This window comes from Clavelina lepadiformis, chromosome 9 (assembly GCF_947623445.1).
Source record: "Clavelina lepadiformis chromosome 9, kaClaLepa1.1, whole genome shotgun sequence".
Taxonomy (NCBI): domain Eukaryota; kingdom Metazoa; phylum Chordata; class Ascidiacea; order Aplousobranchia; family Clavelinidae; genus Clavelina; species Clavelina lepadiformis.
The window spans coordinates 5,605,076-5,625,081 of record NC_135248.1 but is presented as its reverse complement, the minus strand read 5'-3'; the positions used below and the strand labels follow the sequence as shown (position 1 = coordinate 5,625,081).

The 20,006-nt window shown below is 37.0% G+C and overlaps 1 protein-coding gene across 1 annotated transcript; it reads right to left on the bottom strand.

Moving 5' to 3' along the window:
- Positions 1 to 265: 265 nt before the first annotated feature.
- On the bottom strand, positions 266 to 18,963 carry LOC143470914 (cadherin-8-like). The gene is made up of 17 exons (XM_076969207.1): positions 18,780 to 18,963; positions 7,673 to 7,983; positions 7,267 to 7,419; positions 6,135 to 6,273; positions 5,700 to 5,890; positions 5,416 to 5,548; positions 4,758 to 4,906; positions 4,455 to 4,626; positions 4,296 to 4,368; positions 4,047 to 4,174; positions 3,553 to 3,683; positions 3,295 to 3,418; positions 2,135 to 2,260; positions 1,876 to 1,992; positions 1,524 to 1,722; positions 1,224 to 1,410; positions 266 to 1,092 (listed from the first exon to the last, which is right to left on the bottom strand). Exons 2-17 carry the CDS (start codon positions 7,880 to 7,882, stop codon positions 835 to 837), a joined length of 2,490 nt encoding a protein of 829 aa, XP_076825322.1. The 5' UTR covers positions 7,883 to 7,983; positions 18,780 to 18,963; the 3' UTR covers positions 266 to 834.
- Positions 18,964 to 20,006: the final 1,043 nt, after the last annotated feature.

The following is a 20,006-nucleotide window of genomic DNA, read 5'->3' as shown; positions in this document are numbered from 1 at the left end:
CTAACTTGACAAAAAACTTTGCACAGTTTTATGCCAATCTCAATCTGTGGCTCACTGACAATGGAACAGCTACTGGTTTGCGACCTCCCCTGATTTTGCATTGAGTTAAACTTGCGTTAGACGCAAAAATTAATGAACCTCTTTTCCATTTTTTGATTGTTTGGTTTACAAAGAGTTATTTCTAGAGTAGCAAAGTTTTGTTTTGTTGTTAAAAAAGTTGGATGCCGATCGCATTAGACTGAAACCTTCTAATGACCAAACAAAATGATAGAAAGACATGATTTATCATACTCATACAATAACAGTTTGTAACTTAAGCCAAATCCAAACAAGCGATAAATTCAGATAATAAACTTACAAAGATAAATGGCATAAAACAAACTGCGAAAAACAGTGTAAAAATCTATAAACGTAAATTGTGAAAAACAGTGGTGTAAAAGTTTCAAACACGGTTCAAAAAATGTTAAAGAAAAATCCGACAGGCTGCAAGCTAAGTCAAACAACGTGGATTCGGATACATGAAATTTGATCAAAAGCCTGACCATACACGTAACCGGCATCTTTGAAGAGATGGCACAAGCTATCTAAATGAAAAACCAACAGAAAATGAAACATCATGATGGAACGTAGTCCAAATTAAGCTGTAGGCTACTATTGACACATGACACGTTCTTTTATAGTCAGTATGCTGGTATACATTGTACAGATGACTGTACTATGACTATGACACTGTTATATACACTGTCAGAGTCATTATCTAGTTCCCCTTCCGCTAACGGCTAACCAGCTCAATGAACAATCGAAAACACTCATCAAAAGCGGTGGGTGATTTTTTTAACAAGGACTGATTCTTCTAGGCCGATTGAGAGTTGTTCTTCCAAGCTGGGAGCTAAGAACAGACAACACATCGTCGTTGGCGTTGCTTTCATCATCGGAAAAGTGAGCACGTCCGGCTCCGTATATGTTGGAAAGTCGGCTAAATCGGGGGCCCCATTGCTGTAAGTAATCGTAATTTTGATCTTCGTCGACTGAACTAGTGCAAAGGCTGCTCAGTGAACCAGCTTCCGAGCCCTCGCCTTCATACGCGTACACCTGCAAAAATGACGGAAATTTTGAGATAAAAAGTTTAATAACTAAGCGTGACGCGAACATAGGATTTGGTAATTGGGATAGATGGGCTACAACGAATTTACGCGATTGGACAATATTCATAGGTAGCTTACTTGCAAAGAGTCGTAAGCAAGTTTTAGATCATCGGAATCTTCTTCTGTTTTTCTATCAACAATAAAATCCCGGACATCCTGGCTCGCGACGTTACGTCTTTTACCGGTTGAAAAATCGTACGGTGTCAGCATGCCTACTTTGGTCGAAGATGAACTCGGGTAATTTTGAATTATTTTCACTTGTGACCTGTTGCAAAAGTAAGAATTTCATATAAACAATGGCTTTTTTCGTTGTCAGCGGGAACTGCCAACCGATGAAGCTTTCTTAGTTTTGAACAAAGGGAAATTACGTGAGCATACCCGGATGTGCTGCTGCAGTAGTCTTTCTGCAAGGCGCTTAGATCAAAGGCGGCTGTGTCTTCCTCTCCTCCCCCCTCCTCGTTGTAGTCGATGATGTTCTCTCTTACCTCATCATCACATGTGCTAATGCTTGATTTGATCAGAGTATCTTCTCTTGCACGTCTTCTGCGTCGAACAGTGATGAGGGCAACGACAAAAACTAAAAATAAACCGAGTAACCTTTAAATATCCAATTCCAAAGGCAAAGTTTTTGCCACAAGTTTCAATAATAAAACCGAGCAAGTACATTACTTTGATATCATGCAGACGTTTGATAGCGTGGAATTTGTTAGGAATGTTTCATTTGACTTACCAAGCAAAATAACAAAAACGCAAAGCAATACAATGAGAACTTCCATCTGAATTCCGGCGACTTGCGCAAGGGCATCACATAAGGGTTTCCCTTCGTCAGAACAGTGGCACACTTTAACTGATAGGAATGGAGAAACAGTGATTTAACGAGTTTATGCAACCAACACGCATGCCAAAGACAAAGCTTAATTAGAATTAAAATTTTGCTTTTATGTTTTATTGTCGTTTAGAACTTTTAGAAAAAAATATAGCCAACTTACCTGTTACATAGTAAGTTGCATTGTTTGTTGGTTTTCCGCTATCCTGAACAAAAATAGGAACTTGGTACTCTTCAGCGCTATAGGACTCGAAATCGTTATGCACCGTATGCAGGGTGGCTGTGCTATCTGTAATCATACAAGGAACGTGAGTTACAAAAAGGTCAGCAAACTAAAATTGAAGAAACTCATTAAAAGACTTCGAGTTATTCAGAGCTTCCATTTGTCAGGAGGAAGAATTTTTGCGGAAAATAACCACGAGAACGTGACCGGGGGGAGGGAGTAATAGATACATTTTTATTAATCAATTAACGCATGTTTTAATTGTAGATACTTTTTGGTGAAATAAAAATTGGCTTAATTCAAAAGCGGAACCTGAATGTTGTGAGCATGTGATCATGGCATAAAGATTGTGGCATACCACCCGTAATGTTCAACTGTTTTTGGAGGCTGATGCCTATTTTACCTTAATTTAATTTAAAGTTCCTGGAGTTACCTTACCAATGGAAGAGCCATTTGCAGAAAATACAAGTACCAGAGAGCCTCAAAATTATTACAATACAAAAACGGTAAAACAAAAACGGTTTCGTTTTGCAGTGTATTTAAGTAGACTAAACTGAGCTAAAGCTTACTGTCTTAGCAATGAAATTGCGTTGACTTGTTTTTAATTAACTCTTCGGATTCTATGTCTACTGTTACGTCATAAACCAAAGGCTGGCGTAAATAAAGAAAAGAAAAAGAGAGAAACGCTCATAAACGGTACTCTTGGTAGCCTTTGCAATTTTTTGGAATTTTACGATTCGACTAGAAGAGCCACAAAAAACAGGCCGGCGAGCCGCAGTTTGCCCACCACTGGTCTATGCTATATTTGTTGGCATGTGCATTACAAAAGGAGACTCCTGTCTTGCCAGGATCGATGACGCAGTTTCGAGTTACTTATCTGAAATTTTGAATTAAGCGAGGTCAAATTATTAAGCTTCAACTGGATTTGCTTTCACTTTTATGCAACAATAATAATCAGTTTAAGTCCCATTTTTCCTTTAGATTTATTTAATTCATCGTGTAATTACCTTTATTACTATCTATGAGTAACCGAGCTTATCAGCGTGAACCATATTCGTACTTGGAAAGCATTAATAACCCTGTGCAATACGATCGCTTACCTCCATTGTCAACCAGTTTAAAATGCCGCTTATAAACGGGGTCATTTGTACTGCGGAAGTGAAACGGGGGTCCATTCTTATCCGGGTCGTCCAAGTCAGTCATCTCTATGGTAGGTTTCAGAGCCTGGCAAAAAAATCATTTTTTGGCAATTCATCAAACAAATGGATAAAGTGAACTTAGGTATAGTCGATAAACTATATCAACAAATAAAGTTAAAAATATTTTTAAATTCGTTTGAGATTTTTAGAAGTTAATACCTGTGTTTTATCTTCCAAGTTATTGCATAAAACAACCTCCAATTTTTCACCGCCCAATGGTATTGGTGGATGATCATTGACGTCATTAACTTGTATGACGACTTTCGCTTTGCCTGCCACATCCAGACGATCTGAAAAAACCAAGGTTCGTCTTGATGATGGACGACGAGCAAGAGTGTGGATTGAAAACTAAACACGACATGTTTCGGGCTATCTGAGCTAGTTTAAATTTGTACAAGTAACTAGAGTTGAAAACTGGCCAAATGTTTAAGATCCGACCATGGTAATTATTCTTCAATCTAGATTTAGGTCTGAAAAGTTAAATTTACCCAATGAATCAAATATGTGGAGTGTACAAGCACAACAAAATAAACCAGCTAAATAATCCACGATTGATATTGATAACAATATTTTACAAAATATATCTATGAAAGGCCGCAAATTTGTACTAACTTAAGCCCATACCCGGACTAAAACAAAACGGCCCGACTTACCCGGGCTTCCAGCTTTTACTGTGACAATATATTGGTCCTTGCTTTCCCGATCTAGTTTCCCCGCAACCGATATCATTCCTGAAGTTGGACCGATAATAAATTTATTGCTTGTGTCGTCAATAAAGTACCTAGAAGATGACGAAAAGAAGAAAATGTTAATCGACGTTCATTCGAAATCTGAAGAAAACGTGTTGCATTGCAAGAAGTCGAGGGGTTTGAGTTGATTTGAAATTTCGAAGTAGGACCCACCTAAATGTATCGCCTTCAGGGTCTGTGGCTTTGACAGCTTGTATTGGAAACATTTTCTTTGCATCTTCACTAACTGTTAAATAAATGAGATTTTATTGAATACTCCCTTAACTGATTGTGCTCTACTAAAGTTAAGATTTTACAGTAAATCGCTCAAACCTGAAAAAGTATATTGAGATTTTTCAAAAATTGGTGATTCGTTCACATCGATGACGCTTATGACGACGTCAGCATAATCCTCAAGTGGCGTTCCCAGATAACTGAGAACGGTGTTTCTAACTTTGATTCGAATGTGGTATTCGTGATTTTTTGTGCTTTCGTAGTCCAATGGCTGTGAAAAGGGCATAAAGCTTGGAAATGACCAGATTGCATAATTTATCAGAAGACAGCGCCATCTCATCACAAAAAATCTGTACACTTATGTTTTGTTTAGGAATTGAAAGAGTTAAAGATTCCTACTACCTGTGCGACTTTTATTACACCATGATTGCCGATTGTTTCCATGGAAAATTTCGACGAATCAGCCCCTTCGAGGATTGTGTAAACGTTTCTCGCGTTATCTCGCAGGTCGGTATCCTTTGCGTGGACTCTCATGACCACGAAACCAATATCTACAGTAGGGAAACATACTTATGTATAAATTTTTTTAATTTAAACTATACTTGTTCGTTAGATAATACTAAACATGCGCTTAATCTGCAAGTAATTAAAATATTGGTACGATAAAATGTGATAATTGTGTAGCAGATTAGATAACGTGCATATCTGTATATCCTCCGCTTAGTATAAATGACAAGACAATAGGTTTAGACCTTGCGTGTTCCTTCATGAAGAGTGTTGCGGTAGTTTCATTGAAAGTTTGTGGTTTTAAATGTTATTTTTTGCGCTAGTCTTTGCTGATTTTTCTACTTTAGCTAAATCCCTTAGCAAATTTTAACATTTATTTTACCAGATCACCAATTTTTATTTTACCTTTGCAAAGATTTTGTTTTTACGCATAACCATGCATGCTCATGCAGTTCTTTGGCAAAATATATATTTTTGTTCAACATCCAACTGATTACTGACTGATTCAGAAATTTTATACACTTAGTATCTATAAATGACGAGTTAAGCATACCCGAGTCCTCCGATATTGCTGGTATGTAGGGTTTCCTAATGAACATGGGGCCGTTGTCGTTGACATCAGTCACCGACACAGTGAGTGTGGTAGTTGCTGATCTTCCGTTATCTTCGTACGGATCATCACGTGCCTAAACGTGATCGGTCATTATAATATCGATGCAAAGCATAAGAAACTGATGCCCACACAAATTCGATTGAAGTATAGCAATATACATAACTCACACCAAAACGCATGGGATTTGCAATAGTAAATGTAGCTAATTGCACGTCATACCATACCTCGATTACAAGCTCGTACGTATCCGCAGTTTCCCTATCCAAGTTGGATGTCGTTATTTTAATCTCGCCAGTGTCAGGAATGATCATAAATTTTGTGCTTCCGTCAGAGGGCAGCAGACGGTATACCAATTGACCAAATGGCCCAGCAGGATCGTCAGCGTCGGTGGCAGTGATTGTTGTGACAAGCTGACCTAAACGATGATGGTAGGATTAAAACGCATTGTTCAGTTTGTTAAAAATACAGTAAGTTAAATGAACTGTCAACAAATAATACGAGCAGTTCGAATAGCAATTTTACTTAAATATGTGTTGGTCCACAGACCACTACTACATTGCTCAGCTACCGGGAATTCATGTGTTAAAAGTCACGGGCAAACAAAAACATTTGATGGAACAAACTAAATAGAATTCTAACGTTAGTCATTTTATAATTACCTGATCTCGATCGTTCTTTGACAGTGGCATAATGGCTAGCCAAAGAAAAAATCGGATCGTTGTCATTTCTATCTTGAAGTACTATCTTTATAGTACTAGACGGTTCGACCTCTACCCCATTCGAATCTCTCGCTGATACCTATAGTACATAATCACAAAATATGTCAAATAAATTAGATTGTGAAAATTGAATGGCTGTTTCAAGGATTCCTTGTTACTATGCAGTTACCAATGCTGAAAACGACGCTGACATTAGAAATTAGTTTATCCAGCAAAGACTGGCATATGGCATAGGCAAGGTGTTTTTCTATATATAAATTCAATTGAAGGATAAAAGGGAAAACGAAGAAATAGCGTTTCCTTCGCATAAACGAGCTAAAAATTTGACATTCAATTGAAAACAGCAGGCTGCTGGCGACTAGACAATTTTACGCCATTTAAATTAAAGTTCCTAATCTTCTTAGACAAAACCGCTCAAGAAATGTGCGGAGGGCGACAAATCTCCCACCGCAACGCCCTCTGAGAAATGTTTAATTTGATTTTCCTTGTGCTGGTCGACTGCCGGCTCCTAGTATGTGCCAGATCCAAGTGGACTAATTCAGTATTTATGGTTGGGGGAATCTTGCGGGTTACGCTGTGACCGTTGCAAAGCATAACATGATGGCGAAACTGTCCACTCCATATGTGCAGAGTATAACAACATAAAAATTGTTCAACAATTTCATGTGAAATTTCATTTAGTCTTTTTATACTGCATAACCTGTCGATATTCGGCATAACACGGCAAGCCCCAGTTCTATGCTAAGCGAAACAAAACAAACGTGTAACCTGACTTCAGTCCTATTTTTATATCAATCCTTATTCACTGTGAAGTTACGTATAGCCTACCAATTGTCGTTTGTTTTCACCGGTACGCGGAATAAATTATGAGTGCATCTATAACGGTTACACTATCATGATTTTGCAACATTTATAGGTGGTCCCAATATGTTCCAAAACTATACCTATTGAGTCCCCTGACACAAAAACATTTTCAAAAACATAACATTGCCGACTGCGGTACAATATAGGCCTAAACATTTTTGACAGTGACATCCGTACAAGCAATAATCGAATAAAAGTAATTATTTACCGTAAGCAAATAGGAACTCTGCACTTCTCTGTCCAATGCATGCTTTAATATCAAATCACCACTGTTTTCATTGACTTGAAATGTCAAACCAACACCTTGGCCTTCGATACTGTACTTTACATTTCCGGTGTCGTTGTCGAAAGAAGAATGTAGCTGACATAATAAAACATTCGCGACTTAAATTTAAAGCAATGTGTATTGCTGGAGATATACTGTATTAGTGTATATATATGCATGATAGAAAGCTCATAGGTTGCAACTATTGGTCAAGAAAAATTTACTTCCTATAAATCCAATTTTAAGTTTTACAAATAAATACTAAAGAGTGGTTAAACTAAGCTCTGATTACGTCATGAGATTTCTCTATGTTGCTTATTATGAAGTTCTATGTTTTATGTAATCTCACCGTGGTTATCAGCTGAGGCCCAGGCATGTTTTCCAAAATTGAAAATGTTTGAAATTCCCATCTCTTCTGTCTGCTCAATATACGCTCTTGGTATATTACTGTGGCGTCATGTCGAGAGGCAAGCTGCTTTATTTCCCTTCCAATTGAGCTGCTATCTACAGCCCATAATACGCACAACGAAACCAGCACGTATCCCACGATACGGGACATGTTCAATGCTTTTTTGACAAAAATAAATCTATCGCCGTCAAACCTAAAACTAATTTGATTTTGATGTCCAAACACGTGCTTCTCTACCTACTCTTCGCGAGCTGGAAAGAAAAGAAAAAGTTAGTGGATGAACATGAAATAATCTGTAACGTGAAACGGTAAGTGTTAATGCAAACAAACTTAAGGTGAATTAGAAATCATTCTTGCTGTTTGATCTTGTTTAAAAAGGTCGCAAGACCGTCAAACCAATCAAGTTGAGAGCGGCAGAAGCATATCCCAAATTTTAGCTTATCAAACAAGCTAGAAAAGGACCTAATACTTTTTTCGATTAAATACTGGCTAATTTTTCTTCGAATGAAAACAAACAAACCTACTGAAAAACGCGTCAGCAAAAAGCAATGACAAAAGTTAAATTATTATAAAATAAACTTTTATATAACTTCGAAGATAAAGGACATCCTCTTGGGTTAAGTTTACAAATTCGTTGTTACAAATATATACAAAGTAGACAAGCACACAAATGTGCGTCTTGTAAATTACAAACAACATGTGAGATAGGAGTTTAAGAAAACAACGGTCGCGAATAAACCGATACAAAATACGCACTTGTACAATCTGCATTGCCGATATTTTTAGGACGAAGTGACATCTGTTCAAGTGGCGTAGATAAATAATAGACACGCCACGACGCTTAAGCAACAATATACTTGCATAAATCGCCCATTCTGCCATTCTTCACGGGAGTGACCTTAAATCACTGACCCAAATCGATCATATTGACGTCAGGGTAATAAATAGCGAACAAAAGTAACGCAAAGACATGACCTTAATCTCACGCGGTACGACAAAAGTGATTGTGAATTAACTTTAGATAAAGATGTCAGGGAACTTCCTATATTGTTTCAAGCCTTCAACATCGGCCGCTCGTGTTCGAAAAAAATTAATGTTTTATAAAAGAAAGATCCCTTTTATCAAGGCTAAGCTTCGGTTTGAAAGGACGAGATTAAAGCAAACCAGACAGATTTCCTCCTCTTTAATAAAGCGCGATATAATTTGGCCATCTGACAGCATTGGAGATATTTCCAAACACTCAACTACTGCATAACAAAACAACATGAACTGAATTATATCTTTAATTCTTTACACATTTAAAAAACCAATGAACTTCGATATGTGTTGTCGGCACCTTTCAATTTCTTTAATTGTGAAATGCAATAACGTCCTCATTGCTATACTCAGTAATTCGAGTCTAACGTAATATATTCCCAGTTTAGAATTACCGGGACCGAAAACCAGTGGCCACAACACACATGGTTGAGGCTATGTTTTCACTCGCACACGTGTTAACATATATTTCTTTTCCCACGCAGGTTTTCTGTATTGGTGTGTGAACAACGACCAGGCGTTAACTAATGGGAAAACGTTGAGAAAAATAGTAGTGACGGATGGGAAAATCAAATATACGCAGCGGGAATTCGAACCGGTTACGGTGGGATATTTTGAGACAATCGACAACAAACTGCACACTAGTTACAGTGATGTATGTCGTAATCGTAATGGACCGAAAAATATACATCAAATTACCTTAACAAACTGCAAAATTTTTATTAACTTGTGCTACGCATTGTGTTCCAGAACACAGTTATTTCGAAATCGATATGTATGACGTCATAATCTAAAATGAAGGCGGGCTCAAAAAAGTATGAACACCCAACTAAAGTGACAAATTGTTTGCATTAAAAATACAGCTTGATTACTCCTAGAAGCCATTAACATAGTCAAATGTAACGCAACAGAATATAATACACTTCCGAACAGTCTCAAAGGGAAAAATCGATTTTTATTGTTGCATCCCGATAGCAAACGCTCGTTCTTGTTAAATTAAATGTTAAGATAAATTTAAATTCGCGAAGGTTCATCACCCCTGCGAAATTCGGGATAATAAACACAAAATCCGACAAGTAAATCACGTTCGTTTTTAAAAATAAATCACCTAGAGGTATTCGCTTTCCTTCTATACACAGCATCGCAAGAGCAACAGGGAAAGCAAGCAAAAGCTACGGCCTAAAAACTCTTTCATCTTATAGTCTAATCCAAAAAATAACAAAACCGAGGTCCAAACCTGGTCTTGCCATGTACATTCACAGGCAGTACACAAACCTAATACTTCAAAGCATTCACTACAAAGCAAAGCAGCCGACTTAGATAAAGATACTTGAGCATTCAAAGACATGTCGGGAAAATATTGTTAATTACTTGTTTAGTTAACTGATGGCAACGCTTTGTATGTTTTAATAAACATATTTGCGGATATTTGAATGAAGTTTCAGTAATTTTTGCATATTTTTAACAAAAGACTTCCCGAGATACACCACATGAAATGCCACATTGCCTGATCGTTGATGTTTTGTTCAAATTAATACCGTTCATTGATACAGTATAAAAACTAATAACTAGGGCGATTATTTTTTGACCTAAAAAATGAAAATTTTGACCTAAAAAATGAAAATTTTTGACTTAAAAATTGAAACTTTTAATAAATTTTGACATTAAAAAACATATTTTGACAAATTTTGACGTATGAAGAACTCAAATAGGTAAATTACGCATTATTATACTAAAAGTTAAAATTTATTGTAGTAAAGAAGGGCAAAAATCTGAACACAGATCTAGCCTATGCTGAAAAGGGAAATAAGCTAATTACAAATCACTGGCATAAAACTGCAGCTAAGACACATCAAAAACTGTTCAATACATTTGTCTAAACTAAAGATATATGAATTATCTAAAGCAAATCCGAAGCAAGAGCTGCACCTAACCTACAGCTGCCGCAAAATGACTTAGGACCTACCTAAAATTTTACACGTTTTGATGTGTGTTGAGAATCACACCATATCAACCTAATTATTTCCCTTAATGCTTTATGATTCACAATAAGTATACAATGGGCCATTTACAACAGTATAAAGTAAGCTACAAGATGTAAATTGAAAATTTCACTGACAGTGCAACCTCTATGACACCACGACAATGCTGTTTGTAAACAATTTTGACTTCTTAAACAATTTTGACAATTTGACCTAACGCTATAATTTTTCACCATTTTTTCACTTTTTTTGAAAAATAATAATCGCCCTACTAATAAATTTCACTAAGTAATCATTTTCATATCATAATCGTCTCGTCATACCTGTCGTACGTTTAACAACAGTCTTATCTATATTGCTTTGTAAAATAGGTACGATACCAGTAGCACAGTATGCTGCAAGGTCACTGTTGTTAACTACTGTCAAAATCGTTTCATTAACACCGTTAATTATCTTGTTACATGCACCGGCGAGGAGACTTCATCACACATCTGAGTTCCTGAACTCAATTAAGCTACCGTCGGGGCGAAAATGCGATAATAATTTCCAAAACCCTGGCTACAGTCGCCATTAACGCCTCACTGTTGTCTTAACGAAAACAGTAACAACATATTCTGACAAGGCGATGGTAAACTTTAAACTACGCTAATCTACCCTGGTTGCTAATTCTACTCATCTACGGAGAACACACTTTGAAATGCTTTCTCTGATCCAACAGACATCACTAAACTCGCTTTCGTTTTTCACTCTCTCACTTGCCTCAGCGGGGAATCTTTTTTCTTCTGGGTTGTAATTACGATTCAAGCGAAGACAATAAACTCACTCGGGGTTCCCTATTCCCATGTTACGATGAGGCAACAAAGTTACAGCTTACCATCGTAAACGCGCTCTCCAGCTACTACGGGGTAGACAACTTTACCTGACTTGTTCTCAAGCTGGGATCTTTTGGTTACTTTTGCCACCAGCGCATAGCCGAAAATGCATTCTCTGCTGGCGTTTGATTGTGCAAGATACGTCGCTAAGATTGATCGAGACTGTCCCTTTATGTAGCAATGATTACAGTATCCAAAACCATTTAATCCTTGGCATTGTTTTATAGCGGTCAGCGCAAGACACGTCTTACCACGTGGTGATGTTTTTACATGGTGGTGTAAAATAAAACAATAGGTCGACTTGCAAATGTAACTGTATATCCCACAAGACAGGAAACAAAATTATCGTAACGAGTCTGGACAAAACGCCATTAGCAGCATTTTTGTTCTTAAATGACAGCAATGGAGGTCTGGTTTTTAAAGTCTTAAACGGACAAGCTCACGTCGCTCTCGGTGGCTACATACGAACGAAATACGACCCTGGGCCTATGTTTTGATTGCGCGGCTTTACGCAAGCGCTACTCAAGAACGTCAAGCTTTCTAAATGATGACGTAATCAAACACTTTGTCTGAACCGATGTGAATCACAATGGCCACATGTGTAGGTTGTGGATTAAATGGATTTGACTCGATTTCCTATTGACATAGTTTAGTGTTATGTGTACAACTCTATTTTGTGAAAAAGTGATGTCAATATTTTTACCATGTTCTATAACAACTTCAAAACATAACTTTGCGAAGGAAAACTTTCAACTTGATGGTAATAAACGGGTGTGATACATTGTTGTACTTCGTAACGCTGCACTAAACTTGGTTTGCTTTTACATGTTCAACTGAACAATGCGCCTGAATATTAAAAACACCTAATTTACTTATTTTAAATTTTCTCATTAAAATTAGGATCTCGTTAAAAAAAAAGAAAAATCACATTACTAGTAATATGTAAATCATCAACTTCAATAATTGATAGGCAAATATAGTCCTATTTTTCATAATAAATCCTTAATAAGAAACTGAAATTACAAAATTTTTTCGTTTGCACGCTGACGTTTACGATTGGTTTTTTGCTATGCTAGTTTTAAACGCGACACGCTTAAAACTCTGGGATTATATTCAAAACTTTGCAAGAATTAGAATAAGTTAAGCAACTCTTTCAGAAACTTATAAAATACTACCAAATTCGCACAAACTTATCAATTCAAGATATTATAAAAAGTTAGCTGCTATAGAAGGTCTAACACAAGGTTTCCTATAAAAGCCATGTTTATTTTTTATAACTACATGTTTTGTGAGCAAATTTATTAATCTGAGCTTTGCGGTGGAAATACGGCGATGTCTTATATTTCTTCTTTTGTATTGATTGTACATAAGTCAATTTGGAAGATTTTTTAATTTGTTTTTGTCACATAAATTATTCGCCGATTAAACATGCTGTATTACCTCAACTGCATGGCGCTTCTGACCTATTTGTACATTTAATGGTTGTGACCAGGATAATTTTGAAGGCAAACAATCTGACAAATTACGGTATCAATATCGGGTAAATGAGTTTATGCTGTTTTTCGTCGCACTTTCTTCAACGTATCAAAGGGTTCACTTCGACAAAGTATGACCTAATGACTTTTGTCGAAAACATGAAGTATTGAGCGTTGTGTGATCACATATCTATGATCTAAACCCTTCGGTAATTCAACACCGTTTCAGTTCTCCATTGTATCAAATGCAATCCATCAAATGCGTCGCAGAACGTGAAAGTTTCACACAGTAAGTGATCGGTGTCATAGCTATTAACCAGTTTACTCATCACGAAGTATCAAAAGACGTATCACCGTTGTTCATTTAATGCCAGCGTAACCTAACCCTAGCAGCGATATAATAAATCAGTTTCGAAGCAGCTAACGACTCAAGCGTGACCGTCATGCCGCTGGAAAATAAAGGTTTTGCGCAGAAGAAATTAAAAAGAAGCCAACATTTAGCATCAGTTGACACCGCCGTTATTACGTTACATATATAGGCATTATAGCGTAAGACAGATTTAATGTTTCTGAGGAGTAGCTTTCAGCAGACAGATGTCTTTTTGGAATGGAGGAACCCACGGGTACATTTGCTGGCTCGTTTCTTATCGGAAGATCGCTGGATTGAATCAAGTAAAATGTCCCAAGCTGGTTTTTGTCAGAGGGGAGTCGTCTAAGTTTTTTGCGATTAAACTTTGACTCATAAAATATTGTTTCAGTTATCATATCTCCGCAGCACATTTGGCCCTTCTCTGGACGCCTGTAGCGCTGGCACAGTGGGCGATCGATCACACGTGACGAAAACAATACGTAATGGGTGAATTTTTACTTTACTTTACTTTGTCCGTAATGTAGGGTTAAATCACGTCGCATATATCAAAACCCTGTTGTCGGAACTACGACATTAGACAAGGTTTAAAAATATCCAAACAAAGGCTTACACTGGCCAGACTTGGAGACTCGAATGACATAAACCAGAACACCTCGGAAGAAAGTCATTATTGAAAGGGTTTCAAACCATATTTAGTGAGGTGCGCGTCACTTTAAAAGGAAGAGGTTGTTATGGAGTTTTTCCATCGTACACGCGCACTGTGGTTCTCCATTATGCAGCAGTAAACAAAAAACAACAAATTACAAAACGGAGCAGGACAAGAAAATGACATCGAAACAAGCAAAAGTGTCATGTTTCTCCTGAAAAGAAAATCAATTATAGTGTCTGATTAAAAAATGTCAAGTTGCAAGCTTAGCAAACATTGTCGGAATATTCTATATTATATCATCCACAAAACACTTCGAAATCGGTGTCGATTACAAATGAACCCTTTTGCGAAACTTCCAAAACCCACGCCTTAGCGCAAGAACCACTGAGTCAAATAATGTATTACCAACGCCTGGATTAACCCAGGTAGGCAAAGGGGACTTCAGTTAATCCCTGCGCTCCTTCAGCGACGCTTGGCAAAGACGGGAAAAAGGCAAAATGCGTTCAACCTAGCGAGTGATTCACGCGTTCTGTTAGCATTGTTAATCCCCGCGGAATACCAACGCTGTTTCATGTCATCGCTTGACTAGTCTGGCTGGACTCCCCCTTTCAAGTATTCGTCGCTATCAAACTCGACGGTTTTCTCTCCACTATGTCGAAACCTTCCCTGCGACCTAAGAGCACTCGCACTAATCCAACTGGTCCAATGCAGTTAGTTTTTACAAAGAAGCCAACGTTTTAATATTTTTAGTCCGTCTGTCATCGGGAGATAAAAACTAAAACCAGATTTCAAATGAATTAAGCCACTGTAACGATGAATATAATATTTAAGCTTGGATTATTGTGGTTGTCGGCACTATATATATTTATATCTAGTAAACATAGCAAAACTTGCATGCAGGCGCACATCACGTTTTCAGCATAATATAAACTATTTGGAGAAACGGAATGTGTTGATTATTATTAATCCTTCTGTATGTCCGCGCTAAGCAAAACGTTGAGCAAAAATTTAAAGCTTGCAGTTTACTAGAATACTTTTGTAAAATGGCTTCGAATATGAATGAAAATTCTTTTTCAGGAAACAAAATTCAGCAGGGAATGGGTGACGTAAATTATGACGTAGCTCTGCCCACCCCAATGCTCACTTACAAGTGGAAGTGTTTTATATCACTGCAAATCACTTTAAGCGGTTAGAGATTGTATGTAGGCAACCGGTTTTTTCATTAACGTTAGTTTAACACAGGCATGCACAACATACGGCCCGCGGGCCGCATGCGGCCCGCGAAACCTTTTCATGCGGCCCACGAGATATTCCGTGATTTCGCTCATTCAGGCATTTTCTCCACGGTTACAGTTACATAATCAACGAATCCGATGCTTTACCGCCGCTAAGCGTTAAAAACAACTAGATACTGTAGTCAGTGTAGTGCGAGAGGCAACCGTCTCTTGACAGTAACCATATTCTCAACGATATCTCTTATTCAACGGTTAATCGGTCACATTATATAAAGTAGGCTACACGTTAGTTACAACAACGTTAGCACGCGGCCCGCGAAAAATATTTTTTCGCTAAAACGGCCCGTGTACTGTTTTGAGTTGTGCATGCCTGGTTTAACACAATAATGCTCTATACTTTGTGAAGCCTATAGATGACATTGGAATCACGTAACTTCCGGTGAGACATTCGTAAAATGAATTTTTCAACACAACTTATGTAACATTTGGAACGGGAACGAAATTCGTATGGAAACGTTCATATCAAGTTAATGAGGGTTTGTTCGTCGTTCGTCGCTCCAGTTTTCATCAGCAAGTTAATACCATCACAGTGTTCATGTTATTCTCTTTAAGTCTTCTGTTTAGAGTTTAGACTAAGTTACTTTTTCCCGTGCGTTAACGCATGTTACTGGAAACTAGCACTGTTTTCCCTCCCCATCGCGCTGATGAGCACAAATAAAACGATTAACTGAACGTTCGAGAAGACAGATTTATTCTTATTGCATTGATTGATTGACGTGGCAAGCTACATTTTAATAACTAACGTTATCAGCGTTGTATTTAAAAACGTCTGAGTGCTATTGATCTCAAATGCTTTTAAAAGAGCGCATGGCTGAATATTTCTGGGCTCGACCAAGGTGTAATTTACAATCAGGATACATTCTGCAGCAAAGAGATGCCAAGTAATTCTTGAATTGCAATAGAAATAATTCATAAAATAATAAACATGACCCGTTAAAAACTGTGGCCGGGTAAAAATGAGCTTAGTTTCTAAACAGCTGTATAGGGCTATACATCCAAATTACAGACAAATTCAGTTTCGATCGGCTTCCTATTTGCAGGCACAATGGCACACAGTACCCAATATACAGTCTTTAGCAAATTAAATGAATTTTTTATAAAATGTTTAGGATCGTTGGCAGTGTCAAAAGATTTCCAGAGAACGTCATCCAATAAGATTATGTTTTGTTGCCAATGCTTAGTAAAAACGCCTTTCATTCTCAGAAAGTTCTCCAACCGTGGTGAATTGCTTATTGAAGTTAGATAATTAATCGTTTTACGTAAAAAGCCTTCTAAATTGAGTATTTGGTTGGCATATTTCACTTCTAGCGTTATCCCTAAATCGGGTGCTAATATTTTTCGTTTTTACAGCGAGAGTGTTAATCGTAATTAGCTAATGTAACCTTCACCGGCCACTTAAACTTCAAGATTAAAAGCTCATAAATGGATGTAATGATATATGCGATTTAAAAAGCCAACTGACATTTCGCTTAACCTTCGCGTCAACGTTGATCGCTGCGTATTGATTAAAACATATCATTTTCTTAAACCCAAAATTTTTAATCAACGATATGCTGGAAAAAAACTTTATTTCATAATATTATTGACTCAATCAAAACGATTCGAAAACCATTTGATTAAACGTCTTACTTAGTTTACAGTAAGTCTACTGGCTATGGGAACATATTATAAAATCTACTCGACCTTGCTTAAACGGCGATTTACATCCACCGATTATGACGTTGAACAAAAACATTTTTATAACAAAACCCTTCATAAACAACGGTAAAGGCTCTTTCCGAAGAACTTATAAACTCTTTGCTGTAGTATCAGCGTCGGTTCAATTGAAATCTAAGAACTTTTCTGTTCACGACTTGGCACACGTATTCTATAGTTTTATATTTTTAAATGCATCATGAAAAACATTACACGGTTTTTCTTTAGACATTTTGTTTGTATATAGTTTTGTTTTTGTCATTGCCCAAAAAACGGCCGGTTTGACTTTTTCTCGGTAAACTTTTATGCAAATCCAATTTATGTTGTTTCAACTGTAGAACTCTGCCAGTAACTTTTACCAGCATAAATACATGCTCACGTTCAGGAAACCACAAGGGCTGAGTTTTGATTGTTCTAGCCCAGAGTTGTAAGCGGATGATGAACTTCATTATATTATCCTTGAGCCTATAAGCGGGCCCCAAACATTCATGCTCAAATATTTTATCTCAAAATTTCTGATTCAACGTCTTCGCTCATCAAATCTGTTATATTATATATTTCCTTATTTCATGACATTTCAAGCTAGCAAATCTATTTCAACAAACCGCCAATCGTTTCAGAAAATTAAAATCAGTTACATCAACCCCAAATGCGAGACTGGCCGAGAGCCACAAAAACTTTTCGTGCCGGCCGCACTTTGGGCAACCCTGTTCATAATCCGTGTATTTTATGTGTTTTTGCTATGGGCCACGAGAGGAGAAAAGAATAACGTAAACCACGTATGGTGCTTCAATATTTCATACTTGAAAATTATTTTGGTATAGAGTCAATAGCCAATAACTCAAACGTTTGATGCATTTTGATGCAATTTTTATCCATGCGACTTTATTATATAAAAAGCAACTGAACTGTAGTATGAAGGGCAACCATTATAGCACAATGCAACGGAATACGTGCAAAATGAAGAAATAAAATTTCACAAAGGAAACTGCAGCGCTGCAATTCCAGCTAATATTACAAAGCAGTTAAAATAGTCCAAAGAAAGCAAACTATTTTATTTTGTTGACATGCATATCGAATTCCGTTAAAGAACGTCCATTATTCACAAATAGCCTACCATTGCCTCCTTTGACGATTAAAGAAAATCTTTCAAATTATTTTGGCCTTGTATAGCTCTGACTTTGAACGACGTTACGGTGTGTACTAAAACGCACCCTTAGGAATAAAGTCAAAGTTCTAAAAAATGTATGTACTTCCACAATAAAGGTTAGAGTCACATATATAAATCAGACGCTTTTAAAAACCACTAGATGATTATACGATCTTTCCCTCAGCCATGTGGGACACTACGCAAATTTTGTATCCAGCAGTGATCTTGATCAAGGCGCCTATTACAGTCTCCTATTCCCTAAAGACAAATTATGCTGCTTTCCTTATCCGTCAGTATGACTATTGCTATTTTTCACTAACGTCTTAGTATTACTAGATACGTAGGAGGTTTAACGTTGTCCTTTATGCGTCAACCAATGTTGGATAATGTAACCTGAGCATCTATCAGCATTAACGGCTAGTAGATTTCTTCGTCTTGATAAAAACACACCTTGGAAAAAACCTTATACACACAGTTACGTAACAAAGTTGCGCTAAAAATGTTTAAGGCAAATTTGGACTTACCTATTTCAAATTTGGCTTGTGGTGTTGCTGTAATTCAAATTCCAGCAGAACTAAGCAGCACCGGCTTCAACCAGCATTTGATGCTCGCAAATATGTTTGAAGTTTCGTCTCTTCTTGCATCAGAGTAATCTTAATCGGGTATGAAAACCAAACCTAGACTTCACATCGTGTTAATAACGCTGATGAAATGCTTGGTATTCCCTATTGGATATCTTGTGCGCGAGTTTAACATTCGGCTTACGATCAATCGATAGATACGTCTGAAACCTTCTTTAAAAGCTGTTTTCTCTATGGAAATAATTACTTTTCATTTTTTTTCATAGACCATGTTTGATTGCCATGAGACTTTCAGCAATAACTGCTTTTATTGAACAATAGCCTACTATCGGGCATCGGCCGAATTATCCCAAAGGAAAAACCTTTTCTCTTATTGTTATTTTCGGAATAAAGTCGAATTCGATATTTGTGAACCAAGCCGTATTGAATATTACATGCGTGTGTTTGGCTTGCCCTTAGTGTATATTGAATTTTGTTTTATCTATACCCATTTTAAATTTTCGTTTGATCGTGCATATAAACAGAATTGCACTTGAAATCCGTTCAACATTAAAATGTTAAAGTAACATCTTAAAAAGAATAAATAACTCATGTTCACGGGTAATTGGTAAACGTAACACAACCAAAACATTTGGTGTAACTTGAAATGAATTTTTTTTGTTCCTGAACGTGTTCGAAGCGGCAAAATGAAGCATATTTTTAAGCATTTTAAACGCTTGTTGTTGAAAGAAACTGCTCTTTTGCTTTCTGTATGGCTTGGTTTCAGATATTACTTGACTTGATTTCATTCGAGTCTTATTTGCCAAATGACTCGACTTGACTCGAATCTCTTATTTGCCAAATGACTCGTCTTGACTCGAATCACTTCTTTCAAAAGACTCGACGTTACTTGAATCTTATAAATCCAAAATGACTTAACTTGACTTGCCAGTCGAGTTTGATGACTTGGTTTCGACTTCATCTCTAGCTGTAGTATTTGTTTAAAATATTGCAAGTGAACTGTACTGTATTAATGAAATATTTAGCCAGGAAATCATTACATTGAGATGGGCTTGAAACATTAAAGTATGCCATTTATGGCAATGTTTCCTTCTTAAAAACAAAGAAATAAATAGAAAATAACCTAAATACAACGCGGTTTTCTCGACCATCTGTGACGTCGTACTGTCG

What these genes read in the sequence shown, in the direction of transcription:
- LOC143470914 (XM_076969207.1), bottom strand. Translation starts at nt 7,882, where the DNA reads ATGTCCCGTATCGTGGGATACGTGCTGGTTTCGTTGTGCGTATTATGG. An exon ending in CAAAGAACGATCGAGATCAG is followed by an intron (nt 5,891 to 6,134) that starts GTAATTATAAAA and finishes ATCATCGTTTAG; the next exon opens with GTCAGCTTGTCACAACAATC. An exon ending in ACTTGGAAGATAAAACACAG is followed by an intron (nt 3,419 to 3,552) that starts GTATTAACTTCT and finishes TTTTTTTGCCAG; the next exon opens with GCTCTGAAACCTACCATAGA.